Here is a 21,626-nt window from a genome sequence, read left to right as displayed (position 1 = left end):
GCACCAGTCACCATTTACTACGCGGGGAGTCTTCTCGCGACCTCTTGGACACAGGCCTAATGCCTTACCTGCCAAGCTATTCCAACCCTTTTCGTCAAATATATATTTGCTTAATGAATAATATTTTTTTTTGTGTGTGCAAAACCTGGACAGTTTTGCATTGCCTTTCGATTTTTAATCTATACTTTAGACTCTGTATCTTTATTTCTTCCGATTTCTTACAGTTACCTTATTTTTTTCTTCCTCACTGTTCCTTTTCAACATTGTATGACATAGCTGAACATTTTTTTAAAAGTTTTGTCTACTTAATGATCCCTCAAATTAAACAATTTGAAATTTGGGTTCAATGTCTATCTTATTTAACTATTAGAAGATCAATCATTTTCATATGAAAATAATACAGTTTAATACAAAAGTAACTTTGTGGATGCTATCTACATTTAACCCTTTGAAAATTTTATGATCTGTGGGTTAATATCTAATGTATTATATAAGAATGCAACAAAAGATATGAATTTTAATTATTTTCCTTCAAAGAATTAAATGAGACCATCAATCCTACAAGATTTATTTTCAATTCGCTGAAAATAGTAGATTTTTTTGATAGCAAAATTGTTTTCTTTTTTTCAAAATATTCTTAATTATTTTCCTAAAATTTTAAAACAAATCCAGTAAAGATCATAAAATAATTTTTACGAATAATGGATGTTCTCTCAATTAGATAAAACTGACTTTTGTGGTTCTGAAATTCAAATTGTATTATTAAAATTCTAGCTGGCTTTGGCAACCAGTTTGGTCTTCAGTCACTATTATCTTGTATAAGATATAAGCTTTAATCCCTTAACAGTGACATATAATTCAGAAAAATTGGCCAAAAATGGAAAATTTTTTTGACTGCTTAATTTTGTTTTATATATTATTATAAAAAGTTAGAAAATGGTTTTTTATGGCAAAAATAAAATTTTAAATGCCGTAACAGTTTTTTTTATAATTTTTACACACACATTAAAAAGTAATGCATTACACACACATCTTATTCAATGAGAGCAAATTAAACAAAATTTTAAAGCTAAATATAATATAACTAGTATAATATACTATAAAAATGCAACAATATGATTTTCAAAACATAAATTTTACAAATCTTTTACAGTATGGTATATCCCAAAACCCCCACCCACATTTCCCTCCCTCGCCTGAAATCGTAATCGCAAAACTAGGATCACTAATGCCCTTCATTAGGGAAATATGAATTAAGCATCCTATAGTAGAAACGAACTCAGCTCATAAAATAGAAACGTTAATTGTTCTCCTGCCTGAAGTTAGTTCGTGCATCACAAATACTGCACATAGTAGTTGCCCGAACAATGGCAAAGGGTTAATGGTAACAAAGCAGAATGTTCAATACAACTGTATTTAAATATTCTAACCCAGTGTTTCCCAACCTTTTTTGTACCATGCCCCACCTAAGCCTTTCTAATATTCTCATGCCCCCCTATGTAACATATACAGAATTTTTAATATTAAAAGATCGAATTGTTCACTTAAGAAACTTAGGAAATTGTTAGCGAAACAAAGTAAGTAAATTTTCAGAACATATAATGAAGAACTAAAATTCAAATTCTAAATAATTTTAAGATTCTTTATACAGATTAAGTCTATAAAGATTTTTCCATAATAATTTAATATTTTAATTTAGTGAGATTCTTGCCCTTGATGCTTGCTGCGCATAGATTTTATCTTAGGTTCCAATTTGGTTAGCTTCAGTCTCAAGTCTCGCCGTTGTGTTATATCCAGACGATTTCTTTTTTTTAACCAATGAAATCATTTACAGCACTAAATCCACATTCAGCTAAATATGAAGATTGTATCGGTAACAATAGTTTTCTTGCACATTTGATTGAATTTGGGTATTTGTTTTCTGTTTCCTCACGAAGCCATGCCGTCACTCCTTTCATATTAAATAAAGTTTTAACTGACTCATCATTTTGCATTTCTGCAAATTTTTCTTGATATATTTGATATATCAGACAAATCTACTAACATGGACTGCAACATCCATGTTGGAAAATAAATTTGCTTTAAATCAGAATATCTTTATTTTAAATCAGCCGATAGAATTTTCAGATGATAGACAATAACAAGCAAAGCGGTATCATTTACTTCACATTTTTGGAGTCAATGTAACTGTTCAAAGTTTTTGTTCTTAATATATTTCTGACATAACTCAATAAGGGTAATGAAGCCAAATATCTTCGCTTTTGCATCAACAAAAGTTTTATTTGTTCCTTGAAGTTTCTTATTTAATATATTCAACTCATGTCGAGTCCATTTTTGAATTGACCCCCTTTACAATCAACGTGGGGCCCCACGTTGGGAAACACTGTACCCCTTCCTCCAACCTCCAATTCCAAAAACTTAATTAGTTTTTGACAATATATTAACTAAATTTTTTTTGAAGTTTATATGTTGCCTGTTGTTAATCAACTAACAACACATGAAAGAAAAAAATATAAATGTTACCCTAAATATTTTTTTCTGAAGTGCAAGACAAAATTCGTTCTCAAAAAATTTTATTGGTAAGCAATCATATAAGTTATTTAAATTATTACTTTCTGTATTTAAAAAAAGTTCAAATTGGACCAAAGTACATCACTTTGTCAGAACACTCTCTACAGATTATACCATATTGACATTTTCAAAATATTTGTTCACATTTTCAACACATTCAAATGTGTCATATTACTTCTATAAATGAATCAGTATAACATAACAACATGATCATGTTTTTTAGACATTGCATCCATACTAAATGCAAACTTAAAAATTAATATTTTATTAGGTATGTTTTTATTTTTACCTTTTACTATTTTTTAAATGAGAAGTAACTTACCGAATAAGCTTCACCAACAGCCAAAACAGCATGACCAGTTAAAGTTGCAATAGTGAACAAATATGGATTGACAGCTTTCACAGCCTATGAAATGTTATGAAATTTTATTAGATAGTTTCAAAACAATTTAAATAATTTATTTTGTAAATCAATCTGATCAAGATGTAAAAATATTATATTTAAAAAGATATACAAAGTAAGAGAATTACAACAAGCAATAAAATGCTGTACATAAATTTTTTTTTAATTACCACATTATTTTAATTTGATTTGTTAATACGAGCAATAATAAACTAAGGAATATTTTATTCTAACATTTGCTACACAAAATATTTGAATATTAACATTCTAGCATTTAAACATTTTGCTCAAACAATCATCCCTTAAAGTGTAAAGTGGTTTCTAGAAGGTGTCATGTGGAACTCTAGGATTCCATGGATCATTGGGGTTCTGAGAGTTGGAACTTTTTTTTAACCAGCAATGATTTCATAAACCTTTAATTATATTTACATTAAATCATTCATTTATATTTCTGTGATCTTTAAGAGATTAAGAAAATGCTGGCAATAAAGAAACAATTCATTTAAAAAAAAAATTCTAATAACATACTAAGCAAATCATAAAAAGGATATGCATTTCTAAAAAAAATTTTTTTTGATATTTTTTAAAATTTCTATGAACTATGCATTATGTCTTAAAAATATATTTGTAGTGTCAAACATTTTATGAAAATACCTGAAAATTACTTTTTTTTCAAATAATTTTAAAATGATATAGAACAATTAAAGCTGGCAACTAAATTTAAATATTGTTTGATTTGGTCATTTAACTTGCTTGAGTCGGTATCAGTGGTTTTTACACTTAAATCACATAGATTTTATTTATTGTATTGTACTTATATTTAGACTTGCATGTATTGTACATATATTCATTGGACATACATATATTGTATATATATACACAATATATCTATACATATTTATTGTATGTATACATGTAATGTATGCATGTATGTACATATATAGTACATATGGATATAGATACATGTATTGGTACATGTGTGCATACATTGGACATAAATACATTGCAATCGATTTCAATCAAGTACAGCTGTAATTGACGCTCAACTCTGGTAACAATGGATCAAGGTTTGGCGGTAGTAATAAATTCTCAAATCTCATAAAATTACTACCTTTTCCTTCATGTGACAGAGCACATCGGTCATTACCATACGTCCTTCTGCATCTGTATTTCCTACCCTCACTCTGAGACCAGCACGAGATGTTATGATTTCATCAGACACATAAGCATCTGCAATCACAAGAGTATTTCATTAACAGAACATTTTTAATATTTAATAAAAACAGCATTAATCTTAAAATTACAGTACCTGATCCTACACTGTTTCTAACTAAAGCCAAAGCTCCAACAACTTTAATATTTTTGGGTCTAATTTTATCCAGGGCCTAAAAAGGAATATGCACAATCTACTAAAAATATACCCTAAATAACTTTTGTAATAATTATCAAATTTTCAGATATTGACATTTCATTACAGATTTAAAGAGGTTTCCAAAGATATGGTAATTAAATTAATAAATAAGACACAGACCTTTTTTCTTGGATAATTCAGAACTTTCAATATTATAATTATAATATATATTAAAACAGCGGTTGCATCCAAATGCAAAATAAAAAGCAGAAAGCAACACAAATTCATAAAAATGTCTCATTTATGTTTTTATATTAATTCTAATTCGATTATTAAATATGAACAGACATCAAAATCAAGAAAAATATAGAATAAAAAGCAAGTAACAATTTAACTGGTTATTTCAAAACAATTTAAATAACAATTCTGAGCAATTATGAATTTTCTATTGCAACATATGAAATAGATCACTCAAAGCATACTGATAAAAGGTAATTTAAAGAAGGTAACTTTAGACAAGGTGTTTTTATTATTATTATTTTAGTTTAAATTTCTATCAATGATTTGGCTTAATTTTCTTTACAAAGGAAATAAATTAACAAATGGTTGTTGTAAGCCCACACAGTTCTTTTTTTTTCTGTACAGGGAAGCATATAAAGTAAACCAAAAAAACTACAATGCATGCAAACCAATCTGACACTTCTATTCTACATACAGTGAAACCTGCCAAGTTGACCACCCTTGTAAGTTGGGCACCTGCATAAGTTGACCTCAATTATCAAGAACGGAATTTTTCCTATATAATATAAAGAAGAAAAAACCTTTGTAACTTGACCACCTGTCTATCTTGTATGTTGACCACTGAAATAAGTCAATTTTATCTAGGAGTATTAGGAAATTCTATTCTAAAACCCTCATAAGTTGACCTGAAAAAAAATTCAGAAAATTTTCTGTCATTTTGGCAATGTATGTTAAAATTTCACTTGTTTGGTGAAATAGTGTAAAAAGCTTATCTCAACCCTTTTGTGAGTTGACCATCAAGGGAAACTGTAAGGGGTCAGCTTTTGACCATTTCTTTCATCCGTTCATTGAAAGCAGGTGTGTTAGTTGCAAAGTTGCTCTTCCAGTTGCAATAGTGAGCATTTGAATAAATGAATGCTTTGAAATATGCTTTGATCCTTTATTTATGGTCTTTGATCTTTAAGTGTAGTAAATAAATTTTAAAGTGTTCAAATAATTTTATTTTGTTAAAGTTTTCAAATTACATGTTTTGTGTTCTGATATCTTAAGAAATTATATTTATTAAACACTTCACATGCATAACTAACGAAATAATTTTTTAAAAAAAAATTAGTTAAATATTAGAATTATATGTATCAAATTGAAGTTCATTCAGCTTTAAACACATTTCTTAAGATATTCATTGCATATTTTCTGAATAAAATTTATAAGTCAAGTAAAAAAAAAAAATTCAATATATAGCAATATGATATAGGAAATGAAAAAGTAAACAATAACCCACCCCCTCTATAAGTTGACCACTAAAACAATGCACCACAAGTGATCAACTTACACAAGTTTTACTGTATTTATTTTTTAATATCCAGTTTCTGTAAGAATAAAGCAATAAATCAATTGATGCCCTCAGATTAAAAAGGGCAATCTCAAATTTTGAAATAAATATGAGACACTATACCCCTAACATTAATATTTTATTTGGCAAAGTATCAAATTAATTGGGATATACCATTGGACCATACCATAATTTTGAAAAATTAGCCAGAATTATTTACTTAATGTCTCTATAGGAGGCAACACTAATTGACTCTGCCTTGAATCAAATATTTTGTGAGTTTGATTCAGAGATGTTTTTTTTTCTGTTATATTTATATCTAATATAATTTATAATTTCTTTGTATCCAAATGAACTGGCTTTAATTTTGAATTATTTTATAGTTACTTAATCTTTTAAAACATAATTGCCAACTAGATCAACATTACTATGATACAAGTTATAACTATTTTCCAGAATATCCCGATAATTGTAATTTTGCAAAGTTATAATTTTCAATTAACTTCTTAAATTTGTTATTTTACTTGTCAAATTATGTTTATTTACATAATATTTATGACAAAATAATATTATTTAAACAATATAGTAACTATCATATATCTCTGGACTATTTTTCTAATAACACTGGTGTTATGTAGCTACTAACTATTTTTCCAGAATATCTCAGCAATCGTAAGTTTGGAAAGTATTTATTTTTCTCCTAAATGATTATTTTACATGTTAAATTACGTTTTTTTACATATTATTTATGTCAAAAGAGTATTATTTATTACATAACACCAGCAGCAAAACACTGGTGTTATGCTGCTACTAAAATGTTTCAAGTGTTAAGAGGTTTGCAATTAATTCTTTTTGCTGATCTGGGGAAAAGAAGTTCTCTTCTGAAGAAAAATGAGAAAAAGAAAATATGGACATATGCCAGCGTCTTCGTCCAGTACAAATCGCGAGCCCTTCTGTTCTGATGAAATAGTACTTGGTTGTCCCCTGACTATTCTGATGAAAGATTTATATGAATCCAAAGCTAAGGAAAAGTCTTCGCTGAGCGTCATCTTATCAATGTTGTAATTTGGAGGATCAATTGTTTGATTTGGTGAACAAGGACAAGTAATTTATTTACATTATTACAAAGGTTTTCGCATTACACATCCAGATTTCATCGAAAGATGAAAATCTGGTGGTAATGTGAAAACCTCTTAAACACAATCAATGATAATGTTGGTGACACAATCAATGAAGAGTTGACTTTTGGAATTTATTGTGATTCTTTAACTATGAATGACTTAACAATTTAATATAAAATCTAGCACTACTATAGTACAATTAAATTTTATTAAAAAAAAAGCATTTGAATTCAAGAAGCAACAATTTTTATTTATCAGAAATATACCTGAAAAAATCCTGCAACTGCAGCAGCTCCACATTTATCTCTGTGCATACCAGCCATTATACCACCTGCCTTAATATCACAGCCACCAGTGTCATATGTAATACCCTAAAAAATTAAGTAAATAAAATATAACATTTTGTTGATCTCTTAAGTAAATGTTTTGTCAGCCTAAATATAAAATTATGAATATACCAAATTCAAAAAAGCAGAAATTATAATTTTCTCAATTTATATAGCACAGCCCTGAGGCAGAATTTTTTCGGGCTTTTCTGCGACAAAACTCTCTCGCACTAAAATCTTTTTGCAAGAACTATGTAATATTATGAGGCAATGTCGACATGTCACTGCTATTCTACCACAGGGTGGCACAGATTAACAAAAATATTTCATCCCTTTAATATTTCTTTACTAAACCTCTCAAAATTTAAAATGCTTGCTTTTTTGTCTGACAGTATTTCAATAGTGTAAACAAAAGAGTGCACAAAAGAAAAAATTCAATAAAAAGTAAGATAAAACTATTTTAGCAATTATATGGAAATAAAAGCTACAAAGCATCATTCCTTGACAAAAGAAAAAAAACACTGATTTTAAATGAAATGCTAAAATTTCCTGATAAATCAAAATTTAATACTTTTTAAAATTAAAAATATACACAAAAACCATTAATAACAAAATTTTAAAATTGAAACCTTTCCGACAAGGAATAACGTTTTTGAAGGTTCATCACTGGATTCATAAGTGAGGAAGACAACACGGGCACGGTGTCGCTCAACACCTAATATAAATAAAAACATACATTAAAAATACAAAATTTTTAAACAGTTCATATGGAAAGCATTTCAAATAAATTCTTACCCTTAGCACAACGATTTACAGCACTCAAAAGAGGATATTCTTTAGTAAGAACACTATCATCCTCAATAACTTCAACTTTAACTGGAGTATCTTTAGAAAACAAGCTTTGCACATAGTGGGCAACATTAGGGGCTGACATTCGTTCAGGATCAGAACCTCCAATATCCCGGCATATTATTCTAAATTTGAAAGGTAAAATATTCACTGTCATTTTGTATGTTTATGTTCCTTAACATTGAACACAAATTACATTTTTGAAGTAAGATTCATAAAAAAATATATATAAAATTAACAACATCCAGTGTTGCATAGCATCATTAGTAAATAAACAATTTTTATTTATTGAGAATGTAGAACCTAATAATAATTTTTCAAAACATTGAAGGACGCTAAAATGGTAATATAGCATTCCGATAGAAACATATTTCATAAAAAGTTAAAAATAGACTTCAAATTATAATTTGCATACAGCATTGCATTATTAATTTTAAAGTGCACTTTTTTTTCCATTTCAGCTAATATATAACTTCAAAACTTTATAGTGATTTCTTTAACAAATAAAAAAAAATTAAAACAGAAAATAAAACATTTTTTTAAAAATATATCAGACAGTGTAGACTTACAAATTTAAATATCAGTAAAATTTTGAATCTTATATTGAAACATCATACTTATATTATGATATCAATTAATTTATTTTAATTTATTTGATAAAATGTAAACACAATGTGTAAAAACTGGTAGCAATGAGAGTAGTGGGTTTTATCCCAATAGATTAGATTTGTAAAGACTCGTAAACTAGATTTAGTTTTACTATCAAATTTAACATTTTTATATCCAAGAACGTTAGAATCATAAATATTTTTAAAAATATTAAATAATGTTAAAATGGTATTTGATTTAAATTTTTTTAAAACTTATTTAAAAATAATATTTTTTGCTTTGTAGAACTTTTTATTACAATAATTTTACAGCAGAGCAATTTCTAACTTTATAAAATAATTCAGAAAATAGAAATATCACATTAGAGAATTGCATTTCATTTTCCTATATTTTTAAATAAAAAAAACAATAACATATCAAAATAATAAATGTTATAATAAAACACAATTTGCAAACATGAATGTAAAGTAAACCAACATTGTAAAGCCAATCAAAGCATATTTAAAAATAATGGTTTGACAAAATTTGATCAACAAAAGAAGAAAAAAATCTTGGCTCATTGTTTGAGTATCCAAAGTTGTCTGGCTTAAAAAAATGGGAGGAGAATGTATTTAATTTGAATTACAACAGTATTTTTTGCACTGAGAAAACTTCTTTCTCCTGACACTGTTGAAGGAGTAAAGAGGTTTTAAATCCCTTTATTTAATTTTCATGAACAAACTGAGCAGCTCTATTTGGCAGTATCTTTCAAAACATGAAAAATACTATGTTGTAACCCAATCACAATTGAAACTATATGGCATGAGCTATTTTATACTCCCTATTCACATTTCACTAGAAAAATTATACCAATACAATTCTCGATCAGCATTTTTCAAACGGTAGCCTAATATCCTACATTTGTCTGTTTTTCAATTTTTGACAAGCATCTGTGGTTCTGTGTAATTTATGATAATTAACGTATATACGTAATTAACAATTAATATATACCAGTAAATAAATGAAGCTGATATTTTAGGAATATTTTTGATGTGCAGTAGATTTTAGTAAAAGTTAAATTTTGTATAAAGTTCCTAACTTTAAATGTCTCTAGTCAGTTGTTGGAAATAGTGAGTTACCAGTAGCGAGATACTGTAGTTTACTAGTACTGTATCATAGTTTGTATTGTAGGGGGCTACTTTTTTAAAAAAAGTAGTCGAGTGGTGCGATACAAAAAAAGGGTATTTAGTAGCAATTCTTGGATACTAGTTTTACCATCAGTTTAGTTAAGAAATAAGGTTCAAACACAATTTCTCGAATCTGATTGGTGCGAATATTCGCAGGTCTGTCAATGGACACAATTAGAAAGTCCCTGTACCTGAGCATTAATAAGAATTACGTAGTTAGATTTTTAGATTAATATAATATAAACTAGCTATCACGAACAACAGCTAATTTATCAATATGGCCACACCTTCAAATGCGAATGCACACTCATGAAACATTGATGTTATTTCAACGGAAGAAGACATTTTCTCTGTAATTTTTGATGTACTTTATTTCTGAAAGGAAATAAAAAAGCATTAAACACTTAACAAAATCGCAAATATTTGATAATTTCCTAGCATTTCTAAAGCTAAATATCCGCTGTAAAAAAACGAATAAAAAAATTAAGACAAAAAGGACAAATTCAGAAAAATTGGTTTAGACTAACAAACTGGCTAATGTAAACATGTATCTCAATAATACCTCATGTTTAAAAAGGCCAATTTTTTTTTTTAATTTCAAACCATTTTGAACATGAATGTAAATTAAGTTCTCCTGCAAACTTCATCACTTAAGTAGTGGAAACTTTTCAAAAGTAGCTTTCAGTCACTATATTTAAAAAATATGATACATCTATAATAAAGTAGTTGTAGATGACTATAAAAGAAATGTATTTTTCTGACTATTGCCTCTACTATATGTATCTATATGATAATCGTGTACGTCTAGGACAGTTTAACAATTTCATTCACATACCAACAAAAAGCCCTTTTATAGGGCATTACAATTTCATTATTCCTTATTGAAATAATAAAATTTTATCCTAATTAAAAAGTTTAAAACACATGTACAAATACGAAAAAATTGACACAATTATTCCTTCTTAGTACTGTATTTTAAAAACAAAATAAAGAGTCCACAAAAAATAATGGGACACAGTTTATTAATTGAAGATATGAATCAAATTAATAGGAAACAATTTTTTTCTTCGAAATTTTTATTTTATTTTAATCTTTAATTCTCTGAAATAATAAAAAAAAACTTAAAACATTGAAGAGTTGACAAAAGCATACGTTTATGGTAATGACTAAAATATTTACATATAAAAAATAAATAAACAAGCAAATGTCATTATAAGTTATTTTTACAATTAAATTATTTAAAATAAATGTGGTGGTTAAAAAATTTTCTAACCACTCTCTTTGCATCATCCAAACTTAACATTCTATAATGCATAAAAAAAAATTTATACATACAAACCTTCCTAATTCTATCCCAAGAGTAAATTTATAATCCAAATCCTGTTTAGGTGAAGTAAATCCTAAAATGTCAAATTTTTCAGACCTTTGCGGTACATCTTCTCTAATTTCAAAAGGCTATAAAAATTAAGAAAAGATACATAAATATAAAAAAGATAAAAGTTGAGGAAGAAATTTTTTAATATATTGAAATTAAAATGTAAAAAGATTTATTCTGATTAAAGTATTTTCTTTTATACATACACACACAGTCTACTCTCTTTAGTACAACCCCCTCCACTACAGCGACCCTTCCATTACAACAACTTATGTATAAAGTCCTATTTGCTATTCTTCTTCATATCATTATTTTCATTTGAACATGAGCAACAAAATGAATTGTTTATTCCAATATAGAGAACAAAAACTTATTGATTCGATTCAGGAAATAAATTATTTGAACCATTATTTCCTTTGATTTTACTGTACAATAAATGCAAAACACCTTGAATCCCTTTAGAATGAAGTGATATAACCAGGGGTGATTGTGAGTTCAACTCAAAAATCCAGAAAATTTCTTGAGAAAAATCATTAAAGACGCATAATGTCTTTATAAATTTAAATCATTGATATTTTCAAAACATTGAATTCTAAATAAATTATATACATCATAATTTAAATGAATAATTATGTATAAGTTTATTTTTATCTCTCATCACATTTATTATTCTACCAGAAAAAATATCCACAAATGAAAGATGCAAAGTATAAATTCTAGTTCTTCTTGGGCACTACAGCCTATGACAGGCCAAGGCCATCCCAATAAGCTTTTGGCATCTTGATCTATTCTATGCCATGACCTAGTTCTAATATTTTTAAATAAAATATTCAAGAATTTTTATACATAAATGTGATCAATGATTTCTTAAAACTTCTGGACCTAAGATTTCCAGAAACTTTCGGAGCGCAGTTAGGGAAAAATCCGAAAATGTGGATTTTTTCCAGAGCACAATCACCTCTGTATAACATCCTAAATCCAAAATCAAAGATGATCATAATTTATGGTCATTCATAATCTGTGTAATTTTTTTTTCAAAGGATGTAATAAATTTATCAATCATACTTTTCTTGTTTGAAAATTTTATTCACTTTTTTGTGAAATGTCAGACTGGTAGGGTGAGTTAAAGCAAAAAAAATTTTTTTTCAGTTACCTTGATATACATAATTTATCGAAAATGGCAACTCTGGACCAGCATATTATTTTTAATGATTTTTTTACTTATAAAATATTATTTTAACACAAATTTTTAAGCATACATTAATATAGAAAAAAGGTTGCATTGTTGCCAATTTTTTTGTTAGTTGCCAAATTTTTATAAAGCATTTACTTTATTGAAATTGGTCAAGTACTTTTTTTTAGCTATGATTTAATATTTTTGTGCATTCCTAATATAACATGTTGCAATAGCTGTTTTTGACCAGACCACAAAGGTCCTTATAAGTGTTGACTTTATATATATAATGTGTATATATAGATTGCACTTATACAGTTGTATATCTGTAAATGGTTTGCAAGCCTTTCTTGTAGAAAAAAAAAGAGCTATTTCAATCAAACATAAAGGAGTATTTGAATTTTTTTTTTAATCAAAATCATATCTACAATTATTTAGTGTTGATTTAAGATTACTATAAGCAGTATTTTTTTAATTTAAATTATGGCAAACTAATAAAATTTATCTATAATTAAATTGTTTACAAAATTTTCCTAAATTTTTTATTTTTATCCATATTTACCACATAGAGAGCATGAGTAGCTCCTAAGAGAGATGCTTCATCAAATGAATCATAGGCGTGTCTGGAATCTCTTAAAGGATAATCATCAAGAATAGCCAATAATATGCGTCTTGACCCTGCTTGAAGAGCTCTATAAAATTACAATAGAAATTGTACTAAATATTAAATACATAATTTGAATTGGTAAATTATTTTAAAAATCTTTTATTTTTAGGCTAGATAAAAAAAATTGAAATCTTTCAATCAATAATAATTTGACTAAACATGTTTAGCAAGACATATAATTAATAAAAATAATTTTTATACAAATGCAATTTTAAATTCACAATTTAAATATGAACTTGAATCAAATAATAATAAAAAAATATTATTAAAAGTAGAAAAAAATGAGTGTACAGGGTTTCATTGCATTAAATTATTTTTTCCCAAATGGGGTTTGGCAGGGGGTTTCTTAAGGCAACTAATAGTTTCAGAATTAAATAAAAAGAAATTGAATTTTTAATTAACTTTTTAAAAGTTATGTTTTTTACCTGAAAGTCCAACTTTAAATTACAATTTATTTAATTTTTCTCTTATTTTACGTATTTGCAGAGAAAAAGGAAAAATTTTATAAGCTCTTAATTTACAACCTGTAATTTCAAATTTAGAATATATCATGCATGGTTGGAAAATTTTTTTAACAAGTGGCAATTTTAACCTAAGGTTAAACTGGCATATCAGATACACATTTTCGAACAACTCATATATTACATTTTTGTAATGATATAAGCATTATTATTAACAAAACTTAAAATAAATGGCCTACATTGCCATTAATGTTTCTAATTATAAAAATGAAATATTATTCCAATTTTTTTAAAAACATCCAAATTTTTTTCTAAAAAGTATTTAATTAGAGTAAAAAAATCTAAGCATTAAATTTTTTTTCAACAATATTTTTGTTGACGTTGTTTAAAATTATTAATATGTATATTATGGAGACAGTTTCTTCTTTAAGAAGCACATACAAATTTGATTTACTTTTAATAAAATTTGCTGTTAATAATATTTAGTAATGCTCATTTTTAATATAATTTAAATAATATTAGAAATTAATCTTAATACACTTTTTTATATCATTTTATTTTAAATCTTTGAAGTAGTTTTTTTATGCAAACATGCAAATAAAAATTTAAGCTTTTGAAATTTGTTAACAATAAATAAAAATAAAAACTATGCTGCTCGACAATTGTGAAGGAATAGTTACGTTTTTCGGAATAATTAATAATAGACGTTGATTGATTCAATGAAGTTAAGAACACATTTTGTCGGGGCTACGTGAATCTATTATTATGCCAAATAGTTCAGATATTGACATAACAAAAAATAATAAAATTAAAAAAGATGCTCATTGGATGATTTTCAAAGAGCCATGAAAAATGAGTCTTCTCGCAAGAATGAAACACAAATGAGTACCATAGAAAGATCTGCGATTATCTTAGACACTAATGCACATTTTGCACCTGTTGCTCATGCTGTCCACTAAACTATTAAAGAGTATAAATAAAAACTAGACTGCTTGACAATTGTTAAGGTACAGTTACGTTTTTCGGAATAATTAATAGTAGACGTTGACTGATTCAATGAAGTTAAGAACACATTTTGTCGGGGCTACGTGAATTTATTATTATGCCAAATAGTTCAGATATTGACAAATCAAAAATTAATAAAACTAAAAAAGATGCTCATTGGATGATTTCCTAAGAGCCATGAAAAATGAGTCTTCTCGCAAGAATGAAACAGAAATGAGTACCATAGAAAGATCTGCGATTATCTTAGACACTAATGCACATTTTGCACCTGTTGTTCATGCTGTCCACTAAACTATTAAAGAGTATAAATAAAAACTAGACTGCTTGACAATTGTTAAGGAACAGTTACGTTTTTCGGAATAATTAATAGTAGACGTTGACTGATTCAATGAAATTAAGAACACATTTTGTCGAGGCTACGTGAATTTATTATTATGCCAAATAGTTCAGATATTGACATAACAAAAAATAATAAAATTAAAAAAGATTCTCATTGGATGATTTTCAAAGAGCCATGAAAAATGAGTCTTCTCGCAAGAATGAAACAGAAATGAGTACCATAGAAAGATATGCGATTATCTTGGACACTAATGCACATTTTGCACCTGTTGCTCATGCTGTCCACTAAACTATCAAAGAGTATAAATAAAAACAACACTGCTTGACAATTGCTAAGGAACAGTTGCGTTTTTTGAAATAATTAATAATAGACGTTGATTTATCGAATAAAATTAAGTACACCTGCGTGGCTGCTCATTGTCATTCATAAACAGAAAGTCTGGACCTATTATATCCCTAAAAAGAGAAGTATGATCAAGAGTAATCTCTCTGCAATGTAATGCTACCTTGCCCTGAGATGCGTTCAGCTATTGTGCATGATGCCTGGGCCATCACAACACGCTCCCCTCTCTCCATACATACTAGTAACCAGAATCATGAGTTTTAGTGAATCGTCAGAGAACATCACTCTAAACTGCTGGATACTCCAATCAATGCATTCCTTACACCAACATAATATTTCTCAATGATGGCATAGTTAAAGTGAGAGGTACCAAACATGAGCTATAAACTAGCAAACAGGAGCTATAACCAAACATGAACATAACCATAGAGCTATGAACTAGCAAATATCATATGATTGATGTTATCTTTAAAATATTTTGAAAAATAAAATCGTCTATAGTAAAATTTAAAACAATGGCTAATGCTTCACAGTCGTATGTTCCAATGTTGACAGTGGTCTTTCCTGTGCTTTGAACTATCCGTATGCCAAATTTCATGGCTCTTGTTCAGATGATTTAAGAGTTTATGAAGGACACACAGACAGACCAGCATTCATTTTATATAGAGAGATTAAGAATAAAAATGTACATAAAGTCAATTTAATAAGAATTTACTAAAGTACCAAGATACTAAAATATATCAAAATACACAATCTGAAAAAAATTTAAAGTTTTGATATTTTGATTAAAAAAAATTATACTTATAAAAATACTTATTTATAATTTTTGATTAAAACAAAATAAACAGAAAGTATTAATAGGATATATACATAAACACTTTAAAACATCTAAACAAATAACACACTCAAGAAATATTTTTGATAAGAAACAATGAGAAATAACATTTAACCTTTTGACACCTTTCTCGGCAGCATTTGCAAACCGACGAACATCATCAAAATGTCGATCGAGAGGACCTGTAGGACTATACACCTAAAACAAAGGAATCCTATTCAATAAAATACTTAAATAAAGTAATAATGTTACTGAGTTTTTCTGTACACTTGGAAAGAAAAAGATTTAATATTTTGCTTTATGGTTCATGTGCAATGCATATTTCCTACCACTTAAAAACTAAATTATTATTTCATTTAATCTGTCTCTCAAAAAATAAAAATCATAAATACTACCTTTTTATAACAGAGCCAACTGAATTTAAAATTGACATGCTGTAATAAAATTATATTAAAAATATCAAAATTTTGAAGACCATGTAAAATTGCCTTAAAACATAGCTAAAATAATTGTCTAGAAAATTATAAGAAAAAAAACATAGATTAATGATGGAATATCCATGAATCACACCCATTAAAAAGTAAGTTATTCAAATTTAAATTTTGTGTGTTTCAATAATAATGTATTAAAAATACCGAAGTTTGCAAAATCATGCTGAGATCTTGAAAAAAAAAGATAAATAACTGTCAAAAAATTATTAAAAACAATGAAATCGTCCTTCATCAAAATATCACTGGGATTTGAAATGTTCTATCCCTTGAGCCACCATGACTCCATCAGAAGTTATTTTATTTTATAACCGTTGTCGAACAACCGAACCAATTCTCAGTGTACAACTACTTATGTTCAACTTCGTAGTCTTTTATTTTTGAACATAATCCAGAAGACAAGGCAACTCTTTGATCAAGTATTGGGAGAAATTTGCCTTCGTGGAAGACTTTCAGACAGACTAACCTGCATTTGCATTACATGGAGAGTAAAACCCTGAAAACCTCCCATGGTTAGCCTGACATCAAGGGGACTTTAACCAGGAGGCCTAGCCAAGACTAATAAATTTATCATAAAATGTAGCATAATAAGGAAATAACAAGGAATTACATTATAACAACAAAACAACTCTTTTATTTTCGTAATTTAGAAAACAATTAAAAACCAAAAATGTAATGATAGCAGAGTAAAATAGAAAAAATATACTAACTGAAAAAAACCTTTCAAATTTGTGATATTTACAAGGAAACCTTTGTGACTTTCATGATGATGACTAACAAAAAAATACAGAAATTTATGTGCGATTATACCATGTGATTTTCTGGGCAATAAAAATGCACTGACAACAATGGAATGTCATCATTAGATTTTTATACATAGTTACATTTATCCAATTTAATTCTTCATTAATGTAGTTTATGACTAAAAGAAATTTATTTGAAATATAGACAATTGGATAACAATTATCATCTCCAATTAAACTCTTTAAGACTCTCATTTTCTATTCTTACCACATGAATTTTATGTACGATTATAATTCATAAAAATAAAAAGACTGAAAATAAAAATAATTAATCTGAACTACAAATTTTATTATAATAAAAATTAACTATAAAAACTTAATAACAACTACAACATTTATGCTTTTAGACGGTTTTATGTGCTTAACTACTGGAATACTTCTTAGCAATTTCAGTTAGCTTCTTGAAGGCACACTTTGGTATGTTAATCCTTCACTTAAAAATATATAAACTTTTCAGAGGTTACAACACAATCCATAAATTTAAAGTTTAATTTGCTAGTTTTTCTTGAATTTTATTTTGAAAGGTTTAAGATAAAGATTATCAGCAATCAATAATTTCTTTTTAATATCATTTAATTTATATGATTTGCATACTTCCATTTCTTATCAAAACTAAACACAAATTATCATTACACATGCTTGAAATTAATAATGAAAACAATAAATAAATTAATATCAATTTTCCGACAGTAAGAAAATGAGAAAGAAAACTAAAGGAAAACTAATCGAGAATAGAAAACTAATTTGAAAAATCAAAACGGCAAGCATCAGATTTTTAATCTATGAGTTTTATTTAGCAAGTTTTTTAACATTTTTAAAAGAACAAAGAAGAGAAAAAAATAGTTGCTTTAATTATATTTTAGAATCTCTGTACACATAAAAACTAACATAAATAATAATAATAAAAAACATCAGAAAAGGCGAAAATGGTGAGAGAAAAAAAATAACACATTGATAAAATTTCATGCCTGGCAGTGGACACTTAACACTTTTTTTTACTTTTAAGAATGAAACTTACCAACTTCTTAATGTTTTCATATCTAACTACTTCAGGTACAAGGAAAGTAATACTATCATTGAAGCAGGCATCGTACTACAAAAAAATAGAAACAAAATATTTTAACCTAATAAGATACCAAACGCTTAAGAGTTTAATAAATAGAAATAAGGACAACAACAAAAAAATGTCTTAAGATAAAAAGTAGTCTGATCATTCGATGAATATGATATCAGAATACATAAAATCCAATATATTTAAAATATTTAGAAAAGATTAACATAAGGTCAAGAAAGGATTAATATAAGGCGTTGTAACTTGTAATATTTATAGTTTAGAAGATAATGAGCATGAAAAGCAGCTGAGGGTGCAGAAAAGCAAGCTGATATTATAAAAGAATAATATAACAATCAAATATATATAAAAACATACATATATAATGACTATAGATACGTACTTGACTATTTAACTTAAGAGCTTCTAGAAATTTGTGCAAATAACTACCCTCAGATAAATGTTGTTTTGTTATGTCAGATGATACTATTACAAGAGAATCAAATTTATAATTGTCATTATCAAAGCTGGAGCCAATAGGAATAGTACAAAACTTATTTCTGAAAAGAAAAAAAGCATTGTGAATGGAATAAAATTTAAAAATTATTATTTACATTCAAAAAATTTTATACTCTACAAATTTTTTATACATAACACAAATATCTTTTACATAACCATTGTGTTAGACTATCAAGGGAAATTGTGACACAAAGTGAAAAACCCTAGAATTTTATGTGCAAGAAATCAATATAAAGACATCAATTTATATACCATGCATGTTTGATATTTAACTTATTCAGAATTCAAAGCTGCAGCTTCTGCCACCATCAAGGAAAGATACCCTAGTAACAACGCATCTATACAGATAGCTCAGCTGAGCAAACTACTGGACGAGCCAGAGCTGGAATTTTTTTCAGACTTTTTCAACTTAAAGAGCTTTTAAGTTTTAACTCAGATAATTTTGATGAATAAATTTTTGCCATTTACCTGGCTCATCAGGAGATCTTGGAGAGACCAAAGGAGAATTTTGTCATCTTCATTGATTGTCAAGCTGCAATATGCACTATCTCAAATTATGCACCTCCGCCTGCAGCCATTGAATTCACTTGCAAAACTGCCATTAACACTCTACTGGTAAGAAAATGACTCTTCAATGGATTCCCAGCCATTAAGACTAATGGGGAAATGAAAATGCAGATAATCTCGATAAAGAGTCATCTTTCATGGACTCCCCTCTGTCACCCAACTAACTCTCAGAATTGTCAAAACTCCAAATCAAACAAAAAATTTAGAACCACTGACCAACCTCCAACAGAGATGAAGCTGTTTGTAAATCTTGGGAAGAGCTTCTAACATCTTGTCTTAAAAAAACACTTCCTAGAGCTATTTGAGTTTCATCCTTCTGATTGCTCACTGGACATGACTACCTTTAGTCACATTAAACTTGCTGACTCTCCTGACTGCATTTTGTGTCAGGAACATGTAGACATGAATGGCGATCGTCTCCCTCAAAGCCGCTCCTAGTTCTTCTGTCAAGACGCCCTCCCCTTCCAGAGATACTTCTTATTTGTATTGGACTGCAAGATTTCTCATACTTGAAAGAACTGAAGGGCGTAATTAAAAAATAAGTTTGAAAACAAGAATAGAAATATTTTTTATAAAAACTAAAAGCAGAAGATTCTATCTCAATTGAAACAAGAATTATCCAATAGATACAAACTGTTAAAGTAAGTGGAGTGATTGTCAGTTTCTAGGAACTTATGTTGTTACCTTTGACCTCTTTGTGAACAAAAAAAAAAAACTTTTTCCGTCAAAAAAAGTAAAGAATGGGAGAAGGGTTGAAAAATGATTACTATAATTTCCATGTTTTAATGTATCACATTAAACATTAATTCAATCTACTTGTAGCCAAATAAAAGAGGACAAATAGATCAGTTATTAGATAATTCGGCTACAAATTAGAATTTGCAACAAATTGCAACTATCCAAACTATAAGCTTAAAAAAATGGGGAAAAACACAATTTTTTATAGTGATTTTTTTATAGTTAATCGTTTAAATGTTTTCCATTTAGGAATTACTTTTTAGCAGGGTTCGTGATTTTTTCGATTTTTTTAAAAAAAATCGAAAAAATCTGACTATTTTGATTTAAATCGGATTTTTTTTATTTAAATCAGATTTTTTTTATTTTTATTTAAATACACTATAAGAGCTTTAATTTATGATCAAAAAAACTTTATAAATGTTTAATCAAAATTAAATTAATATTAAAACTATATTATAACAATATTTTAGAAGCTCTAACTTACTAAAATAATTTTTCATTATAATGCATAGCGACCATTTTGATACAAAGGCATGATTGAAATTAAAAGACAAGATAAAATAGATAATTTAAAGAATACTATTTTAACTAATAACACAAAGTTTCAATTAGCACAGCATAATTTTAATTTAAAACTGTGATCTCTTTTTTTTCCTCATGATTTATAAAATGGCAAAATAAATGCAACAGATTGTATTTATAAATGTTGTTATTCATCAAAAAATAAATATTCAATCTATATATTTTTATGTTAAAATATTCATTTTCAATCCTTTATCAAAATACATAAGTTAAGCTAAAAAACATTTTTAAAAAAATCTATGTACTTATTGGAATTTTTTTTTCACAAAAGAAAATCTGATAATTTCAAAGATACCGTAAACATATTATGAGAAGAAAAATAAAAACCAGTTAATAACCCTACTGCTTCAAATAGACTTTGATAGGGAAGAATGACACTATATCAGGAAAAAAATATCTGAAGTCAGCTTTTTTTTTCTTCTATTTTTGGCATATTAAGGTAATTTCTTTTTAATATAGAAATTTCCATCAATAAACTATAATGTAGATTTGAATTTAATGCTTTTTTAATCAAAGGGTAGAATTTTAATTAACATTTGCTTTTTGAAAAAAAGCATGTTTATTTACTTTCTACAGCTATGCAAGTCTATATTAAGACAGCATTAAATATTTACTTTAATCTGTACTTTCAATGTTAAGAATCAAAAGATTTTTAAACATGTAATTTTAAATGTGTTTAACACACTCCAAGAAAAAAGTAATTTCGTTAA

The 21,626-nt window shown here is 27.3% G+C and overlaps 1 protein-coding gene across 1 annotated transcript in view; it reads right to left on the bottom strand.

Annotated features, from left to right (window-relative positions):
- Dip-B (Dipeptidase B) overlaps positions 1–21,626 on the bottom strand; it is a 29,239-nt gene that overhangs the window by 5,647 nt on the left and 1,966 nt on the right. The window contains exons 2-12 of the mRNA XM_087167520.1: positions 18,914–19,070; positions 18,478–18,552; positions 16,284–16,366; positions 13,081–13,210; positions 11,309–11,424; positions 8,141–8,319; positions 7,975–8,060; positions 7,286–7,390; positions 4,284–4,359; positions 4,086–4,204; positions 2,894–2,977 (exon numbers count right to left, since the gene is read on the bottom strand). Coding sequence (XP_087023646.1) covers positions 2,894–2,977; positions 4,086–4,204; positions 4,284–4,359; positions 7,286–7,390; positions 7,975–8,060; positions 8,141–8,319; positions 11,309–11,424; positions 13,081–13,210; positions 16,284–16,366; positions 18,478–18,552; positions 18,914–19,070 — 1,210 coding nt within the window. The remainder of the gene's footprint in view (positions 1–2,893; positions 2,978–4,085; positions 4,205–4,283; positions 4,360–7,285; positions 7,391–7,974; positions 8,061–8,140; positions 8,320–11,308; positions 11,425–13,080; positions 13,211–16,283; positions 16,367–18,477; positions 18,553–18,913; positions 19,071–21,626) is intronic.

This window comes from Parasteatoda tepidariorum, chromosome 7 (assembly GCF_982258835.1).
Source record: "Parasteatoda tepidariorum strain Cologne lab strain chromosome 7, Ptep-v5.0, whole genome shotgun sequence".
Taxonomy (NCBI): domain Eukaryota; kingdom Metazoa; phylum Arthropoda; class Arachnida; order Araneae; family Theridiidae; genus Parasteatoda; species Parasteatoda tepidariorum.
Note: the sequence above shows the minus strand (reverse complement) of the source record. Positions and strands in the feature narration are given on the sequence as shown.